We start from the raw sequence: 18,835 nt of genomic DNA on the forward strand, positions 1-18,835 counted from the left end.
GGAACTGGGGATGGTTGGCTCTTGGGGGGAGGCCAGCGGTCGGCCAGGTGTTACGTTGTGTCTGGGGAGTGCAAGATTGCCAAGTCGAATACGACTAGCTCAGGAGTCAGTTTATCATCTCATGTTGGTATATTGTTGCACAACCGGATTGGTTGGCTCAGATAAGATATATCAGGTGTTGGTATCGAGCAGCCAGGTGTAGTAAGTTCCGGGTTCTTTGGTGCTGCTCTTGTGGGTGTTCACCCTTTCTCCTTTTCCTGTTCCGGTGCGGTTGGACAGGACTGACAAAGGATGCTCTTTGAAGAGAGAATCGGGTGATAGTTGTGGTTTTTTTTCCTCCAGCAAAAGAAAGCGAGTATAAATGGATGGTGGACTTTGTCCATTCTCTCTTTTTGCAGTCCAGGCTCCGGAGGAACCTCACAGTTAATTCAAGCAATGTTTGATACATTGTATTCAACTATACCATCAGTCTCTCAAACATCGTGAGGCTTGTATTTGGAAGACACCTTTCACAGTCATTCGGAGGCCTTGTCCCACTTTATGTGGATGTTGTGAGAGTTGATGGGTGTTTCTCCAATCCTGGACTGTTTGACAACCTCATCACTTCGGTTTCGATGGGGTTTGCATACCAGACTAATATTTCGGCTGGCTGTACTACATTCTTGTCAAGGAGAGGAGGCACTTCTTGTTAATTCATCTGCCTCCTCACTATCCGGACATTCATAGGAAGGTTCTGTTGAGGGCGCCTCTTGCACTCGGCACCAGTTTTTTAGGAAACAAAATGTCTCCTCGATGGTCAATTTTGTGTCGTCGTCATAAGTAGAGTTGCAGCAGCATCTTTGGATGATTATAGGAGGTGACGGATCACAAATGCTGCTGTGTCCAGTTCAAGCTCTCATTATTTGTCACATACTGAGGAACTTTTACCTCGTCCGAGAATCTTATTTGGTTTCACCTAGGTGTCCATCTCGTTCCATTTCCAAAGTGCAAGTTGTTTCTTCTTGTGAGGGGTTATTAATCAAGTGTCAGTTGGTTCTTCATCGCTTTCGGAGCCTTTGAGTTGTGCGTTGCGTCCAAGGGCGCAAAGTATCGCGGATGGCTACCCTTCGGTTTTCTGGGGGAATTTTTCGGTGTCTGCGATTTTGGAGGTGGTTATTTGAGAGTCGGTGTGGATTATCACAACACTCTACCTTAAGGATTTTCAGTTTCTTTAGAGAAAGGTTGCTTGCTGGGTCCTGTTGTTGCGGTCAATTCAGTTTTATAATTAGCTTGGTATCATTAAGAAGTTACAAGTTTAGGTAGTCAGTGATAGTCTTAATGAACTCAAAAAAAGAGTTCCTGTTGGTCAAGCTTGGGCTGAGTGTATTGCTCCTTTAGGTCCTTGAGGTTAGGCAGATCCCAATGGTCATGTTGGAATAACTTCAACTTCTTCAGCACAGTCATCTGCGTTAGTGAGCAGTAGAGAACTCGAAGGTCCTGCACACTCAACTTCTCCATACATAAGAGGCCGAATAGCCACATGGGAGCCTCACCATTTCCCCTCCATACATGAGAGGTATAGATACAACATGGGAGGTTCTTCAGACTCAGGCAGTACCTTGGACTCAACACTGACAGTAAGGTACTTCCTCTGCAAACATCCTCACCAACTGAGTTGGACGACTAGATAAGGAGATTTACTTTTACCTCCATGAATAAGAAGTATAGATTACCACATGGGAGGTACTTCTGACTCAGACATTACCTTAGACTCAACACTGACGTTGAGGTACTTTCTTTGTACACATCCTCACCTGCCTAGTTAGATAACTAGGTAAGGATACATGCACTTATGCATGGTAGGTTGATAATGAATTACCTGCATATGCTCCGTGGACAGGTCAGGCTGAATTAGATTGATCCCACCTCCATTAAAATTTTGTTCTTCTTCCTAGCTTAAACCCATTTTTATATGGGGTCGCCATTGCGAATGAGTCGTCTCCATCGATTTCTGTCCTGTGCCTAGTTCTCATTTATACCTTTCAATACCATATCTTCCCCTACACAATCACGCCATCTCTTTCTTGGTCTTCCCTTCTTCCTTCTACCCCGCACTTCCATTTCCATCATATGTCTTCCAACATGACGTTCCTCCCTTAGTAACAGGTGTCCATACCATCGAAGCCTTCCTTCCTGTATTTTCTTTGATATTTCAACTACCTTTGTCGATCATCTTATATACTTATTTCTAATCCTGTCTTCCCTTGTTACTCCCAACAGCCATCTCAACATTCTCATTTCTGCTACATCCATCTTCTTCTCCTCTGTTTTCCTCATACTTGCTGTTTCTGTTCCATATAACATTGCTGGTCTGACCACCGTCCTATGGAACTTTCCTTTCAATTTCAGAGGGACCTTCTTGTCACAGAGGACCCCTGATGCAGACCTCCAGTTATTCCACCCTGCCTGAATTCGGTGTCTCACCTCTTGGTCCATGCTTCCACTATCCTCTAATACGGACCCTAAGTACTTGAACTTCTATACTTTTTTTATTTCTTCCCCACCCAATCTTATGCTACTTCCACCGTCCTCAGTAATACTGGAACATATATATTCGGTTTTTTATCTGCTTATTCTCATTCCTCTCTCCTCAAGTGCTGCTCTCCACTTCTCCAACCTCCCCTCCAACTCCTCCCTCCCCTCTGAACACAACAAAATGTCATCCGCGTATAATATGCACCATGGCACTGCTTCTCTAACATCCCTGGTCATTACATCCATCACGATGTTGAAGATGAATGGGCCAAGTGCTGACCCCTGGTGTAATCCAACTCCTATCTCAAATCCATCCGTCTCTCCAACACTGCTCCTCACTCTAGTATACACATTCCTGTACATCTCCTGAATAATTCTGACTTACTTTTCCGGCACCATCTTCTCCCTCAAACATCTCCATATTTCTTGCCTTGGCACTCTGTCATAGGCCTTTTCAAGGTCTATGAATACCAGATGCAGGTCTCGTTTTTCTCCGAATTTCTCCATTAGCTGCCTTATGCAAAATATTCCATCCGTTGTGCCGCTTCCCTTAATAAATCCTAACTGTTCCTTCCCTATTCTCACTTCCTCTCTCAGCCTGCTATCCATTATTCTTTCCAAAATCTTCAACGTGTGAGACATTAGTTTTATACCTCTATAATTACTGCATTCCTGGACATCACCTTTACCTTTAAATATAGGTATCAATATGCTTTCCCGCCATTCTTCTGGTATCTTTTCCTGTTCGAATATTTTTACCATCAGATCATACAAGATGTCTCTACCCCTTCCTCTCCTAAGGCTTTCCAAACTTCGACTAGGATTAAGTCAGGTCCTGTTGCCTTCCCATTTCTCATTCTTTTTAAGGCTCGTATCACTTCATCCCTAGATATCCCCATTACCATACCCATGTTTACTTGTCCATCCTCTCTTACAAGTCTTTCATTTTCTTCATTTAGCAGCTGTTCGAAATACGCTTTCCATCTTTTCAGGATGTCTTCTTCCTTTTTTATGACCGTACCATTCCTATCTTTCATTTGCTTAATGTGGGCGATGTCCTTTGTTCTTTTTTTTCTTACTTTTGATAGTTTGAGCATCTTACGCAACCCTTCCTTGGTTTCTAGTTCATTATAAACCTCTTCATATGCCCTTGCCTTAGCTTGACCTACCACCCTTTTTACTTCTTTGTTTCTTTCTCTTAATCTCTCTCTGTCCTCCTCCAGCTGTGACTCTTCAGATCTCTTCTTTGCCTCCCTTTTACCCTTCACCACTTCCCCCACCTCTTCTCCCCACCACCAGCTCTCCTTTTCCTCCCATACTATTCCAGATTGTTTCCCTAGTATCTCCTTTCCATGTCTTCTAATCACTGATGCATTATGCCTCCACCATTCTCCCACATCTTCAGTTCCATTAAAATTTTGTTAATCGGGCTAATTCAGGTGTTCAGGGAGTGTATTGCAATATGAAGTTTTGATAGTAAAACTAATATTGTAATACTTCCCGGAACACCTGAATGATTCCCACCCTCCTCCCCCACTTCAATTTGATAGTGAATGTTTCAGTTGAGGAGACGGGATTGTGGTGGCCAGTATTTGCACCAGCGTTGCCAACAGTAACACAGGTAACTCATTTGACTAGATTTTACCTGCAGTGTTGGTAATGCTGACAGTTCAAATTACCCACTTAGTGGATAAATATGTGAGGATATAGTTCGGGCTGGTCAGTGACCAGAGCCAATTCAGGTTTTCAGGAAAGTATTACAATATTAGTTTTATTGTGAAAACTTTGTTTTGGAGGAGGCAAAAACGTCTGAAACTGGCAAAATTGCACCTTTACTTCATTTAATGTACTACATTTATAAATAAAATAGTATAGTTGCATTTTTTAAACCCAGCTATGATCATTTTCAAAAGATGTCTTGTAACAAAGTAAAATGTAGCCAGCTGAGGGTTTTAAGAATGTAAACAAGTTGTATTAAAATTATTAGTGTTATAAATATAGCTATTATTTGACTCTTGGAAATGGACTTCTGTTGGATATTCATGCCTGAGAATCTTTTCATTGTTTAGCTAATGTCTTCTTTCGTTCTCTTCCAGACAATTCCAAGAGCCTTTTTAGAAATGATTCCTGGGGGAGGTCACGAGTTGATGACTGATGCTCCACTGGAAGTATGCCGTGCTGTACATCGTTTTATCAAGAGGTGGCAACATCACTTGTAATGGGCTTCTTTCAGTATAAATAAACTTGTGGAAAATGCTAAATGTAGGACTTTAGAGGCATGTGAAAGAACATAGTATTTGTATGGCATGCAAAAGGCAGTAATTGTTTATTGTAGCTTTTAGAGTTTTGTACATACAGGCGGCCCGCGGTTAACGGCGCAATCGCTCAGCGGCGAATCAGTTTTACGGCTGTTGTCAAAAATATTCATTAAAAAATAAGGCATTTTAAGGTATTTTTATGGCACAATTTTCAGTTAACAGCGCCGCTAGCGCCGTTGTCTAACGAGTTCATACATTTGTAGAAATGTTGTTCAGACCATAAAGGTTATGCAAGTTATATTAACAAATTTTATGGATAGTTATTATAACAATACCGTAAATTAGGGTGTAAAATTAAATATGCCTCTGACGCTGTTCTATGCCGAAAATATCGAGTTACGTAAGTGCAAATTTAGCTATGGATGTGTCAATTTCTAAATGTCATGCTTTTATGTTTAAAATGTGTATGAAAATGTATTACGTATGGGGTATTTTTATTTCTGCACAGAAATATGATACGAAGGCAGCTTTTGAAACTGCCCTTTGTTGTCAAATGCGATGTTTTTTCATGTTCTTTCTTGTGAGCCGCCGCCTACCGCACTTACGAAAATATAGAGTTAAAAGAAAGTGCAAATTAGCAATCGATGAGTCTATTTTATAAATGTTCATGCTTTTATGATTAAAATGTTTATGAAAATGTATTACGTATAGGGTATTTTTATTTCTGTGCAGAAATATGATAAAAAGGCAGCTTATGAAACTGCCCTTAACCTTATCAAATACGATGTTTTTTTATGTTCGTTCTTGTAAGCCGCCGTCTGCCGCTCTTCTAAAAATATCGAGTTAAAAAGAGTGCAAATTTAGCGATCAATGTGTCGATTTTTTAAATGTTAATGCTTTTATGTTTAAAATGTGTATGAAAATATATTACGTTAACTATAGGGTAATTTTTTTTTTTTCAAAAAATTTTTGTGTTAAAGAAATTAATATGATACAAATTAAGGCAGCCTTTGTAACTACGCTCCACGTTGTCAGGGGATGTTTTTTCATGTCCGTTCTTGTCCACCACTGTTCCGAAAAATGCATGGTGTTATTTTATTAATTTCGCATCTTTTCCATAAATCCTTTAAAAAGTTATACATTACTTCACTGTATCCAATAATATTGTATGTATTCTCATATTATTGTATTATAAAATACTACGGCAAATCTAAGCCTAGTATTCCGCAGAAGCAGCCAATGTGGTTTGAAATCAGCTGATGGCGAATACGAGTTTGTTTCGCCATAACGCAATTCTGAGCGAATTCCCTTGCTTCTGGTTAGCATAAACAAATATCTAGATACTTGACTTGAATGAGACAAGGTTATTTTTCCCTATACAATGTGTTTTTAGGTGGAAATATGAATTGAATATGTCTCATTGTGAATGTGAACTACTTTCTTTTTTTCGTTAACAGATTACATTGGCGCCATGCTTATTGTGTAAAAAAATTACGTGATTCCGTTTGCAATTCTCCTTTATATCATCGTAATACGAACTTTATGTTATTTATCTTATATCGGCGTGAAACCAACAGTAAAATGTTTCCTTTCAAGCACAGTAGTTTTGATTAAAATGATTTTATCTCAATTTTATCTATGGTTGTGTTTGATGGCATACGTTTACTGGGGTTTTATCCTTGTTGCCGATGTACGATAATAGTCATTAGCAGCTTGAATAGTTTTCTCAGCTTCAGTTATAACTAGGTTTAAATTTAACATTATATTTCCCGATTGATCTTTGATATATAGCGAAGAAAGTTATTACATTAACCCTTTAACGCTGATTGGACATATTAAATGTCGATGAAAATTGTCTGTCGGGTGCTGAACTGACGTATGGTACGTCGAAGAAAAAAAGTTTTTTTTAAAATTCAGGGAAAAGTAGTTATAGGCCTACTAGGCAAAAACTTTTGAATCATGCGCCTTGGGGGATGCTGGGAGCTCACGGATCAAGGCGTTGTTTTGTTTACAATCGTTACCGAGGCGCGCAAGCGCGAATTTCTTTCTTGCACTAAAAATCATCAGTCACACATCTCAGAAATTATGTCGTCACTTTGACATAATTTTTGCACCATTTTATATTAGCCGTTACATGGAGTATTATATATGAAAATGTGCGCAATTTCATGTAGAATAAAACCAAAAACAACTCATGGTTGTAGCTTTTATCAGTTTTGAATTATTTTCTTATAAATAACGATAAGTGCAAAAATTTCAACCTTTGGTCAACTTTGACTCTACTGAAATGGGTCGAAAAAAAACGCAATTGTAAGCTAAAACTCTTATATTCTAGTAATATTAATCATATACCTTCATTTTGCAACAAATTGGAAGTCTCTAGCACATTATTTTGATTTATGGTGAATTTATGAAAAAACTTTTTCCTTACGTCTGCGCGGTAACTCTTCCGAAAAAATCATAAATTTTTTCGTCCGATTGTCGTAATGTTTGCACCATTTTAAATTAGCCGTTACATAAAGTTTTATATATGGAAATGTGAGCAATTTCATGAAGAATACAACTAAAAACAATCCATGGTTGTAGCTTTTATCAGTTTTGAAATATTTTCATATAGATAACGATAAGTGCCAGAATATCAACCTTCGGTCAAATTTCATTCGACCGAAATGGTAAAAAAACGCAATTGTAAGCTAAAAATCTTACAATCTATTAATATTCAATCATTTACCTTAATTTTGCAACGACTTGGAAGTCTCTAGCACAATATTTTGATTTATGGTGAATTTATGAAAAAAAAAAAAAAAAAAATTTTTTTTGTTTTTTTCCTTACGTCCGCGTGGTAACTCTTCCGAAAAATATCAGAAATTTTTTCATCCGATTGTCATAATGTTTGCACCATTTTAAATTAGCTGTTGCATAAAGTTTTATATATGAAAAGGTGCACAATTTCATGTAGAATACAACCAAAAACAACTCATGGTTGTAGCTTTTATCAGTTTTGAAATATTTTCATATAAATAACGATAAGTGCCAAATTTTAACCTTCGGTCAACTTTGACTCCACCGAAATGGTCAAAAAACACAATTGTAAGCTAAAACTATTACATTCTAGTAATATTCAATCATTTACCTTTATTTTGCAACAAATTGGAAGTCCCTAGCACAATATTTTGATTTATGGTGAATTTATGAAATAAACTTTTTCCTTACTTCCGCGCGGTAACTCTTCTGAAAAAATCAGAAATTTTTTTGTCCGATTGTCGTAATGTTTGCACCATTTTAAATTAGCCATTACATAAAGTTTTATATGTGAAAAGGTGCACAATTTCATGTAGAATACAACTAAAAACAACCCATGGTTGTATCTTTTATCAGTTTTGAAATATTTTCATATAAATAACAATAAATAGAAAAAATTCGTCCTTCGGTCAACTTTAACTCAACCGAAATGGTCGAAAACTGTAATTGTAAGCTACAACACTAACAGTCTAGTAATATTCAATCAATTACCTTCATTTTGCAACAAATTGGAAGTTTCTAGCACAATATTTCGATTTATGGTGAATTTTTGAAAACTGCTTTTCTGTATGTCCGCACGTTACGAATTCATTCATCATTTTGCGATAATATTTTCTGTGTTGCCTTGATCATTTTACAGTGTGTTATATACCAAAATGATCGCAATTTAGTGTACAATACAACGAAAAAAAATTAACTCTTTAGCTTTAACTGTTTTGCTCACAGCACGATTTGTATACAATTTTATATGAAATTTTTTTTTGCGCTGTTATATATCCCAATATTTTTATATAATAATGATATTTTTTTTCATTTCTGGTGGTTGAATACTAAACTTCAGGCAATAACAAAAAAGGAGCCAAAAATGAACTCGTAATCTTGAAAACTAAGCGTGCTGTGATTTTTTGAAAAAAACATTTTTTCCACTTCGGCACTCACTCACGAACGCCGCCGACATGCAGGAGACGATTTTTAAAATACCGCTTTGGCGTTTAAGGGTTAAGATATCTCAGTTCTATTCTATACATAACGCCATTTATAACAAATACGGTAATAGTGTACTGTAGTACGATGTTTGAAGTACAAGCCAAACGGATGTTATCCAATTTGGTTGTACTTAGAAAAAAAAAAGTCTTTTCTCGTTCGGTTGTTCATGGCTGTACATGTTCACGCAACGAGTATAACGTTAAAACAATATTTTCATCATTCTCTTTTGCTGTTATTGAACTTATTGTAATTGTAATTTGGTCTCTCATAAAATCGGACTTTCGTACGAATTATCATAACTTGAACAGTACAGCTACCTGTACACTGTATAAGCCTTATTATATCTTTACATACTCTAGACACCCAAAGGATCAAAGCTAGACTTTTTTCACTTTAAAGTAATTATAATGCTATAATGTACTGTACAATACTACTGTACAGTAAATTCTATAGTACTATACTGCATAAATATAATTTTACTTATTGCGCCATTGTGGGATTACAGCACCTTTGACTGGTCTAGAGTTTTGAAAGAATGTGTGCAGCAGCCGTAGGCTTTAAAATCGCTTAGCGTCGGCGGCCAGGAACGGAACCCCTGCCGCTAACTGAGGGCCGCCTGTACTCTATTTTGGTAATTATTGACTAGCATCTAGTGAAGATATGGTACTTACACAACTTTACTTTGGCAGCTATTGAAGTAAGTGTTTCACCATAACACCATAAAAACTCATCTGGTATTTTGGTCCTTACATTTTACTCATCAAATTCATCAAATGTACAGAGTCATGGTAGTAAACCAGTTTTGGTTCATTAATTGATGTGTTTTCATTGTTTTATGTTCATAGCAATAAAAAAATTTTTGTTAGGTTACATTGTTACTTTTATGTAGTACATGGTGTTCACAGAAGTGTTTTAAATGAGTCTTGGAACTGTTTCAAGTTATCTTCAAGATATGTAGTTATATTATTTAGAACAAGTTTATTTCAAGCCCACATTATTTCTTCTGGGGTACATTTTTTGTCTGAAAGAGGGTTTTTTTGTTTGCTGTTTTATTTTTGTTATTCATTCACCAGCACTGCTGTGTGTGCATTTTTAACATTTAGTAGTGTTACTGAACCTGAAAAGTTCAAGTGATGTACAGTGGTCCCCCTGTATTCGCGGGGGATGTGTACCAGACACCCCCGTGAATAGTTAGAACCCGCAAATAGTTGGAACCCCTGTAAAAAGGCTAAAAGTAGCCTATTTTGTTAGTAAAACTCAACAAAGACCCACTAAAAATTTTTATACTTGGTTTTTTAATAGTTTTATCACAAAAAGTGCATTTTATGATGAAATTTATAAAAAAAAACAGGAATTTGTGGATATTTCTCATAGAAAAATGCCGCAAATGTGCAAATTTTCCACGAATAATGCAGGGAAACGTTCCCGAGAGAAATCCGCGAATGTGTGAGTCTGCGAATCCAGAGAACGCGAATACGGGGGGTCCACCAGTATTGTATTGCTACTCTAAAACTTGCCTGTTTCTTTTTTTTTCTCTATTTCCTTTTATCTTTTGTAATTTCTTTCAAATGAACACCATATTCTTTAGAAGCGTGAATTTCAAATTAGTGGCCCCTGACTGTTGGCTTGCTCTGTATAAATGAGGTTTATCTTGTGAATAATAATCATAATAATACATACTGAACTTTAAAAGTTCATTCTTATTCTTCATCATTCTTAATAGTTAATTCACCTCTGATAGAGATGTGCTTTTAGGTTTTTTTTTTGTTCAGATTTTGTTAAGATGGGTCTTAGCTATAATGGAGCAAATAGAAAACAAAGTAAAATTAATAAATTTTGATGTTAAATGAAAGCTGCTGAGATAAACAAAATTGTTGCAAGAAACAATGAAAAATTATTCTTGTTAAATTCATAACATAGTATTCATCACCTCATTCTTAATTATTTTACGTTAATGAAAGTAGTGCTTCACCACCTTACCTTTCTTTATCCAGGAGGAGTTACATGTTTTTTTATTTACCAGATAGAAACCTATTTTCATGTACCAGCATTCATTATTAAGAATATTCACTCATAAGGTTGGTAGGTTGTGATTTATTGATAGAATTACTTAACAAGGTAATGAATGAATACTGTGCTTATACGTACCTCGTTTTCTTTACTGTTGTTTTATATTCTTGTATTTTAGCAGTATAATTTTGACTTAACAATTGGTTCATTAATTTTGCATGTTGCTATATATTTTTTTATTTTTCTTTTCTCTTGGTATATTACTAAGTGAAACAATGCTGAAATGAAGTAGTACACAAATTAGCTAACTGTGTTTGTTGATTTTGCACTTCATTTTCTGTTATTGTATCATAGATATATGACAATATTTTTTTACTTATATCTCATTGTTTTAAACTGTTGCTCTTGTTTTCAATTACTCTTCTGGCAAGAAAATGGATGGTTCATGTAATGAATACTCATCAACTGTTGGTCCCCAAGTATATCTTAGCTTTTGGTGCGTTGGTATTCATATGTGTAATTATATTGAAGCTTCTATATTACATTTTGTAATTGTAGCTAAGGCATCTTTTTTAACATACTGCTTTGTTATTTTCTTTGGCATTTTGCTGGCCTTCTACGAGGCTTGTCTTAATTCCAAATAATGGTCTAATTCTGGTATTACTTGAATGTGATAATATAACGTAATGAATACTTATAGTTGATAATGTTTCTCTGCATAATCAATGGAAATTAATTGCTTAACCTTTCTTCCTGCCCATTTTACATGTCCATTTTACATGTGACATCATTAAATGGAAGATTTAGTTAGTCTATACCAAGTATTTGTAGTGATTTTCACCGAGCTAACCAATTGCTGAAAGTTAATTTTGTCATTCTTGTTTTTCTTTGTCTCATTGTTACAACTTAGAAATAAACAGCCCTCCTTTTTTTGTTTCTGAAGTTGCTCAAGCAGCTGGCCCACTCTGCTTAGGACGTGCCCAGAATCAATGAATGTTGTGTCCTTCACCATAGTTGCTGAGGGTGATCCCTTTTTTCATACATGATCCAAATATCCTTGTCTGAATACATTCTCCCATCAGGTCCTTGGGTCAGCCTGGTCATTTATAGACATAGAACCATCTCTCTCCACCAGTATCTTCACTAGAGCCTGACAGCTGAGTTGGTTTTCAGCATAGTGTCATCTGAGTAAGTTCAACATGTAACTCCTGGTTCCAGTTAATGAGATTTTTGGAAATTTGCCACCCAGTTTAGAGTATGTTTTCTGGTTCCTTTCCAGTGCAGCACAGTCCTGCTGCCATCCAAGCCACTAACATCTGCCTGAAATGCCCACTCATTGCCTCCCTTACCAGCTGCTTTGACTGCCTGTTTGTTATTTGCCACTAGTGACAGGAGGGGCAATTCAATTTGGCAACAAACACGTCTGTTGGCTGGGATTCTAGGGAAACCAATATTTATCAGGTTGATTCTGTTAAACAAAATGTTTATTTCAACCCTAGTTTGAACAATTTCTGAGTCTCTTAGCTTTGCTGCCATCATTCTCTGCAAAGTTTTAGGATCAGTCAGTGGTAAATGGGAATGTCATTATGACAACCTTTACACCATTTAAACCCAGAATGCCAGTACTTCATGTCTTGGTCATTTCTAGTGTAAAAATTCACCCCTTGCAATGGTTGACTAGCAACATATAGTTAGGCAACGTAACTTCAATGGGTAACATAGATAACTGGATTTTATACTACACAACAACCTTCTTCAAATGCAGGTTTTATGCTATCTTCATTTGTCTACACTGAATGCTGTCTGGCTGTTGTTTGAGAAGCCTTCATTCATCTCCTCCCAAGATCCTTGCCATCAGTGGCTTTACTTTACCAAGGCAACAAAAATCCTTTTTTCAGATTTTATTACTGTTCCTTAGAATACATTGACTAGTGAATGTTGTCAGTTCTTTCATAGAGTTTCTGTCCCCTATTTCAGCAGTTGACTTTTCTTGACCTTGTTGAAAGTTCTTCCTGCTTGTAGTCCATCATGTTGGGAACTCCTTTGCTGAAAAAGTGGGAAAATTTTCATCCACAGTTATAGGACTTGTGACATTGAAGGTAATTCTGAGTATCTTGTTGGTAAGTAGGGAGGCTGTTACCTTTACTTTCAGGAGTAAGTCAACCTGATTATCAGATTATAAAAATTCTTGAGGATGATCTTGGACAAAAGAACCCCACGTAGGTCCTGGGATGTTTATCTACTGGTGATTAAGATGTTTTCATTTTCTTTTTCAGTCTCTGGCTATTTTAAATAGACCTCTTTTTACCCTCAAACAGGTATCACTTTTACCCCTTCTAAGCCTGTCATCAGAACCCTTCATCTGTAGTTGGTATAGGCAAAATTTAAGGACATCAGCACCCACCATTGGACAAAATCCAGCCACTCCAACTATTGAACTTAGAAATGTTCTCAACCATGATAGAGGCAGTCCTCGCTTATCGTCAGCGGTAGTTAATGGTGTTCTAGTTCTACGGCACTTGGCTAACAACATCGTTCACCAGATTTTCGATGATGGTAAGTGTTTTTCAGCTTCAGTAAGCAGTTTATAGGCTTCAGTAAGCAGTTTATTGGTGTCTGTAAGTAGTTTATCGGTGCCTATAAGCAGTTTATCGGTGGGGATAAGCAGTTTATTGGCACTTACAGCATCTTATGTGTTACAGTTTACTGTAAGATAGACCATTTTGGTTTTCATCCCTTCACTGGATAGAACCTTCTTCACCTCAGTAGAACTATTCATTCTCCTGCTAAAGTGGATGTGGTTTTATCTGCATGATCAATAGTTGTAGTCCAGATGGTTTTGCATTTTACAATAGCTTGGGAAGATTCATCTTCCTGAATGCGGGACAGTTTTCTGGCCAGATAGGTATCATGTCACTCCATAGGAAGGCAACCAAATGGCATTTTTTTATGGTTTCCTGCAATTGTGAATAGCCTGGTCTTGGAGAAGGTAGCCTGGCTTAAAGAAGAGTTGCTATTCTTCCCAAGAAACAACCACCTTTCCTAGGTCTTCAAGCTTTCCTTTTTGCAGAGATGGTAGATTATTAGAACAGGAGGTTGCGTTGTCAAAGTCTTCTTGTGAATTGAAGTGAACATAGTAATGGCTTCCTTCCAGACATGTTTCATCAAGGATGGCCATATCAGGTACTACAAGAATGCAGGAAAGCCTTTTTACAACTATTATCCCTGGGTTTTGGCCATTGGCTAGTTCAGTCCTTTTCTTTTAGTGACAAATGGTGGTTTTTCAGATTCTTCCCATGTTGCTGTGGCACTTTATTCTACCAGGAGACATGGCCAGAAATTTTGTTTTTCTATAAAATGTCACATGACATCCTTCGATTATAGTGACTTTATGGATCCCCAGGAAACTTGCTTTCTCGTGGAAGGTGATGTAGCTAGTTTATAAAGCATAAGGCTTTCAGGTGCACTGTTGCCAGACCTCTCAGGGATTTCATCCACAATTCATCAGATGTGGAATCCCTATAGATAAAAGATTCAGCCTACGAACAGCTCATCCAGTAGTCAGCATAGCCTTTTAGAGGGACAGCAGAGTTGAATGAAATTGCAGGTATGTTTTAATTTACCCTCTCTACAGATTGTTCTCAACTAGGTACTATTCACTTTTTGTAGCCTCCTCAAACCCCAGAGTAGGACTGTGAGCATTAGTAGTTGGTACTATCATTCAGTTTGTCCTTACCCTTTATTACTTTTGGAGAGCCACACAGAAACATTATTCTTTGTGACTTCGCTGTGAGGGAACACACTAAGAGGACCAGGCACACTCGTCACCCAATTGACTTACAGACTTTGAACACAATCACTTGAATAACCTGCCTCATCTTCATGTAAATAGGACCTCACATGAATAATCTACTTCATATTCAGGGAAACAGGACCTGATGCCTTCATTGGGTCATGCCTTCTATTTTTTCACATATTTGCCTTTGAGGTTGGAACTATTAGGATGTACACCCTTCCTTCTACTAAAGCTTTGCCATGTATACAGACCTTTGTACAAGTTGCATAGGGTTTTAGCCTGTATAATTATGACTTCCTTTTAGATCATTGGTTCTTTTCTAATGTCAAGCCCATGAGTTGTCTGTCAGATCCTTCACTCCAGTCAGCTGCTCTGCAGGTTTTTCTTCATAGCTAAAGCCTCCATCTTCAATTGGAATTTAGGCAATTAATTATGCCTTTAAAAGAATGTCATATTTCACACTTTGCATGAGTCACCCAATGTATAAGGTGTGCAACCTTTAAATCTTGCTAGGTTGTAGCTCCATTCACTTATGTCCTGTAGGGGGATAGTTGTGTCAGTTCAGTGTACCTCACATGGTGCTCTGTAGTCATTACTTGAGGTTCTTTTCAGTGCCCTTCAGCCTCTAGCTGTAACCCTTTTATTCGTTTTACATACATCCATTCATTTTCCATTTCTTCCATCTTGCTTTCCACCCTCTCCTAACAATTTTTTCAACATTATTTTCAATGTTGAATGACCTCATAGGTCCCAGCACTCAGCCTTTAAGTTAAATGTTATACTCCAGTTGATTCCAATGCCATCTATCCCTGCAGAAGCTACAGGCTTATATACCATCTGCTAAAGTCCATCTCTTTAGATTCGATCCACTCATCTTGAAAATTGCTGTCAAGTTGGCTGAAACATTGACATCAAAGACAACATCCCAAGCAGAAATCTACTGCTTGAGGACAACCTCCGAAACTCATCTATTGTATTCCCTCAGTGCCTGAAATTCTACGGAAATATATCCCAGTACTTAATTACTTCCTGTTCTGTGCAGCATAAAATTCTAAACCTTTAGTTTATGCACCAGTTCTCTCAACCATATTGTGAACATTAGTCAGCTTTTGTTTAGCATAACCATTGAAGAAATAGAGTTGTACATGTTATTGGGAAGAATCAATCTAAGATAAATGTGATGGAACATATTATTATTTAATATTATTATTATTATTATTATTATTATTATTATTATTATTATTATTATTATTATTATTATTATTATTATTTGAAGGTAGGAGACCCTCTCTCAAACATGTTTTGTTAAAGATGATGGCAGCATCAGTGGAATTGATTTTATATATGGTCTTTTCAATTCTTCTTATTATTCTCTTCTCATCAGGGCTGATATTTGCTAATAGCTGGCCGATGTTCATATCTTGGTTAAAGAAATGTTTTCTAAAAATACCAATTTATTGTTATGATAACAAAAGTGGTTAACAAATCTTAGTAATGGAATTCCAACGTTTCCAACCATATCATCGGTTCATCTGCAAGGAAAGGTGAGCGTGAACTGATTAGAATGGGGTCATTCGGTGGTATTTATTGTGTCCCAGGTGCTCTGTCTGATGGGCGCTGTGTTTTCATTGGCTGAACAGAGGATTAAGTCCCTGAGTCAAGCCGTCTTGCAGAGGTGGAAGCTCGCGCTGCTCTTCGTGTTGCCCAAGTTCTAATTAACAACGGGTATTCCAACCGGGACATCGAAAAAGCCATTCGCAGAAACATCGATAAGTGGTACCAGCAGGAGCCTCGCCCCGCCGCCCTTGAAGACGTCACTCTCTTTTACAAGGGAGTATTTCACGCGAGCCCTTCGTAACATCATCGAAAGGAACGTCTCCCCCACTGACCCTGCGAAAAAAGTGAAATTGATCATTTACTATAAAAGCAAGAAGACTAGTGGCTTGATTATGAAAAACAACCCAGCCCCCGTGATGCAAGACCCTCTCAAGAAAACTAACGTTGTCTACCAATACAAATGCCCTGTCCGGGAATGCCCCGGCGCCTACATCGGTATGACAACGATGCGATTTTCCAAGAGGATATCCTGCCACGCTCAGGAAGGCGCCATCCATAATCATGCAAAAAACATCCACAATACAAGGATAACTCGGAAGGACATTATTCCTAATATTGGTATTATCGATAAGGCGGCAGACCACCGTCGCCTCCGCCTCTTAGAGGCCCTACACATCGGGAAGGAGAGACCCAGCCTCAACACCACTCAAGAGACGGCACTCCTTCCGACAGTGGCACGTAGGGCGCCGCCCGCCGGCACCATAGAGCCGATCGAACGGACCAATCAGGTGCCCCTGACCCAACCCAATACCACGCTCCCAGTCTCCAGCGTCCGCACGCGAAGAGCAGCGCGAGCTTCCACCTCTGCAAGACGGCTTGACTCAGGGACTTAATCCTCTGTTCAGCCAATGAAAACACAGCGCCCATCAGACAGAGCACCTGGGACACAATAAATACCGCCGAACGACCCCATTCCAATCAGTTCACGCTCACCTTGCCTTGAAGATGAACGATGATACGGTTGGAAATGTTGGAATTCCATTACTAAGATTTGTTAACCACTTTTGTTATCATAACAATAAATTAGTATTTTTTAGAAAACATTTCTTTAACCAAGATATAACATCGGCCAGCTATTAGCAAAATATCAGCCCTGATGAGAAGAGAATAATAAGAAGAATTGAAAAGACCATATATAAAATCAATTCCACTGATGCTGCCATCATCTTTAACAAAATATTATTATTATTATTATTATTATTATTATTATTATTATTATTATTATTATTATTATTATTATTATTATTATTATTTCTCTATCCGTTGTCATTTATCATGTTGCTGAAAGTGGTTGTTCCTCACAAAGGGAATTAGAGAACCTAGGGGAAGTATTGTCTCAATAGATCTTGCCTTGGCATGTGTGCCAAAGGTTTTAGTTTGATTAGAGGGGCTTAGTAAAAACTGATCAGTCCTGTTGAGGTGACCAAGTTGCACTCTCACCATGATCAGTAGGGATCAACTCCTCTGCTTTGAGGAGAACTGCCTAGTCAATGGCATAAAGGACCTCTCCATAATGGACATATTGTGGGTGAATTATGATTCTAAATCTTCAGGTGGCTTATTTATTTTTACTTTCTGCCAACAAAGGAGGTGTTTCCACTAAATGGGGATTAGATCTATGGAAATCATTATCTCCATATAGCGACTAGTTGAGTAAGCCAAAATCCTCAGTGTTACGGTTATTAGGTTTGAAGATAAACAGTAACCACTATTCAGTCTTGGCAGGATGACCAAGTTTATCTTAGATTGAAGATGGTCATTGGAAGAATTTTTAATTCATTTGTGTGGTGCACTTCAGGGTGTAGGTTATAAATTGAAAACCGAGACTCATTTCTTTGGATGTAATGCTTGCTAATACTCAGCTTATGGATGATTAACTAATGATTATCAAAATTTTTCGTTTGTTTAGATTATGAGTGGTTTTTTACTTTCTACTTTTGGTGTAAATTGAATGTTAATGCTCTCTATGAAAATGATTTATGTCTGTGTGATGATGTGCATTTGTTATTACAACTATGTTTACATAAAATGTATAGTTTTGGTTCTAGTTTATTCTAGTTGGTGACATAGAAAATGTAATAAAATAGTAGAAACCTATTTAGAAAGAAAGACTGTTGATGCATATACATTAAAGGGATACAAACTGGATGCTTTCTAAAGAAGAGTTTGTTGATTTGTATGACAAGGTTTGATGATGCACATAAAAGGACAATGGGTTAATTTGGTTCATTCATACCATATTCTGGTACTAGGGGAAAGTTGCCAGACCTGTGGCAATATTGTTTCCCTCTAAAAAATTTTGATTGTGATTTATATTCATTAGTTGCAGCATAATTTTATGCAATAAAATTTTTTATGACTTGGACTGCTAGGTCAAAGAACAACATTAAAACATCCGTTTTAAGTGAGAGAGATCAAAGTCATGTATTTTTTATCTTGAGTAATGAAAAAATACATAACATGCATTACATGCACAAACTATTTGCATGAAGGAGAAAGAGTTGACGATAGCATAAATATATTTGCAATGTTCACCTTAAGGTGTGCTATGCCCCTAAAATGCTAGCTCCAAGTTCCGGGCATAAAGTTTTTAAGCTGACAGAACCTGTTTTCCTGCAAATCTAGTCTGGAT

The 18,835-nt window shown here is 37.4% G+C and overlaps 1 protein-coding gene across 1 annotated transcript in view; it reads left to right on the forward strand.

The window, feature by feature from the left end:
* LOC135196295 (protein ABHD8-like) overlaps nt 1-15,983 on the forward strand; it is a 39,845-nt gene extending 23,862 nt beyond the window's left edge. The window contains exons 5-6 of the mRNA XM_064223002.1: nt 4,611-4,714; nt 13,109-15,983. Coding sequence (XP_064079072.1) covers nt 4,611-4,714; nt 13,109-13,130 — 126 coding nt within the window. The 3' untranslated portion in view covers nt 13,131-15,983. The remainder of the gene's footprint in view (nt 1-4,610; nt 4,715-13,108) is intronic.
* Nucleotides 15,984-18,835: the final 2,852 nt, after the last annotated feature.

This window comes from Macrobrachium nipponense, chromosome 17, assembly GCF_015104395.2.
Source record: "Macrobrachium nipponense isolate FS-2020 chromosome 17, ASM1510439v2, whole genome shotgun sequence".
NCBI lineage: Eukaryota > Metazoa > Arthropoda > Malacostraca > Decapoda > Palaemonidae > Macrobrachium > Macrobrachium nipponense.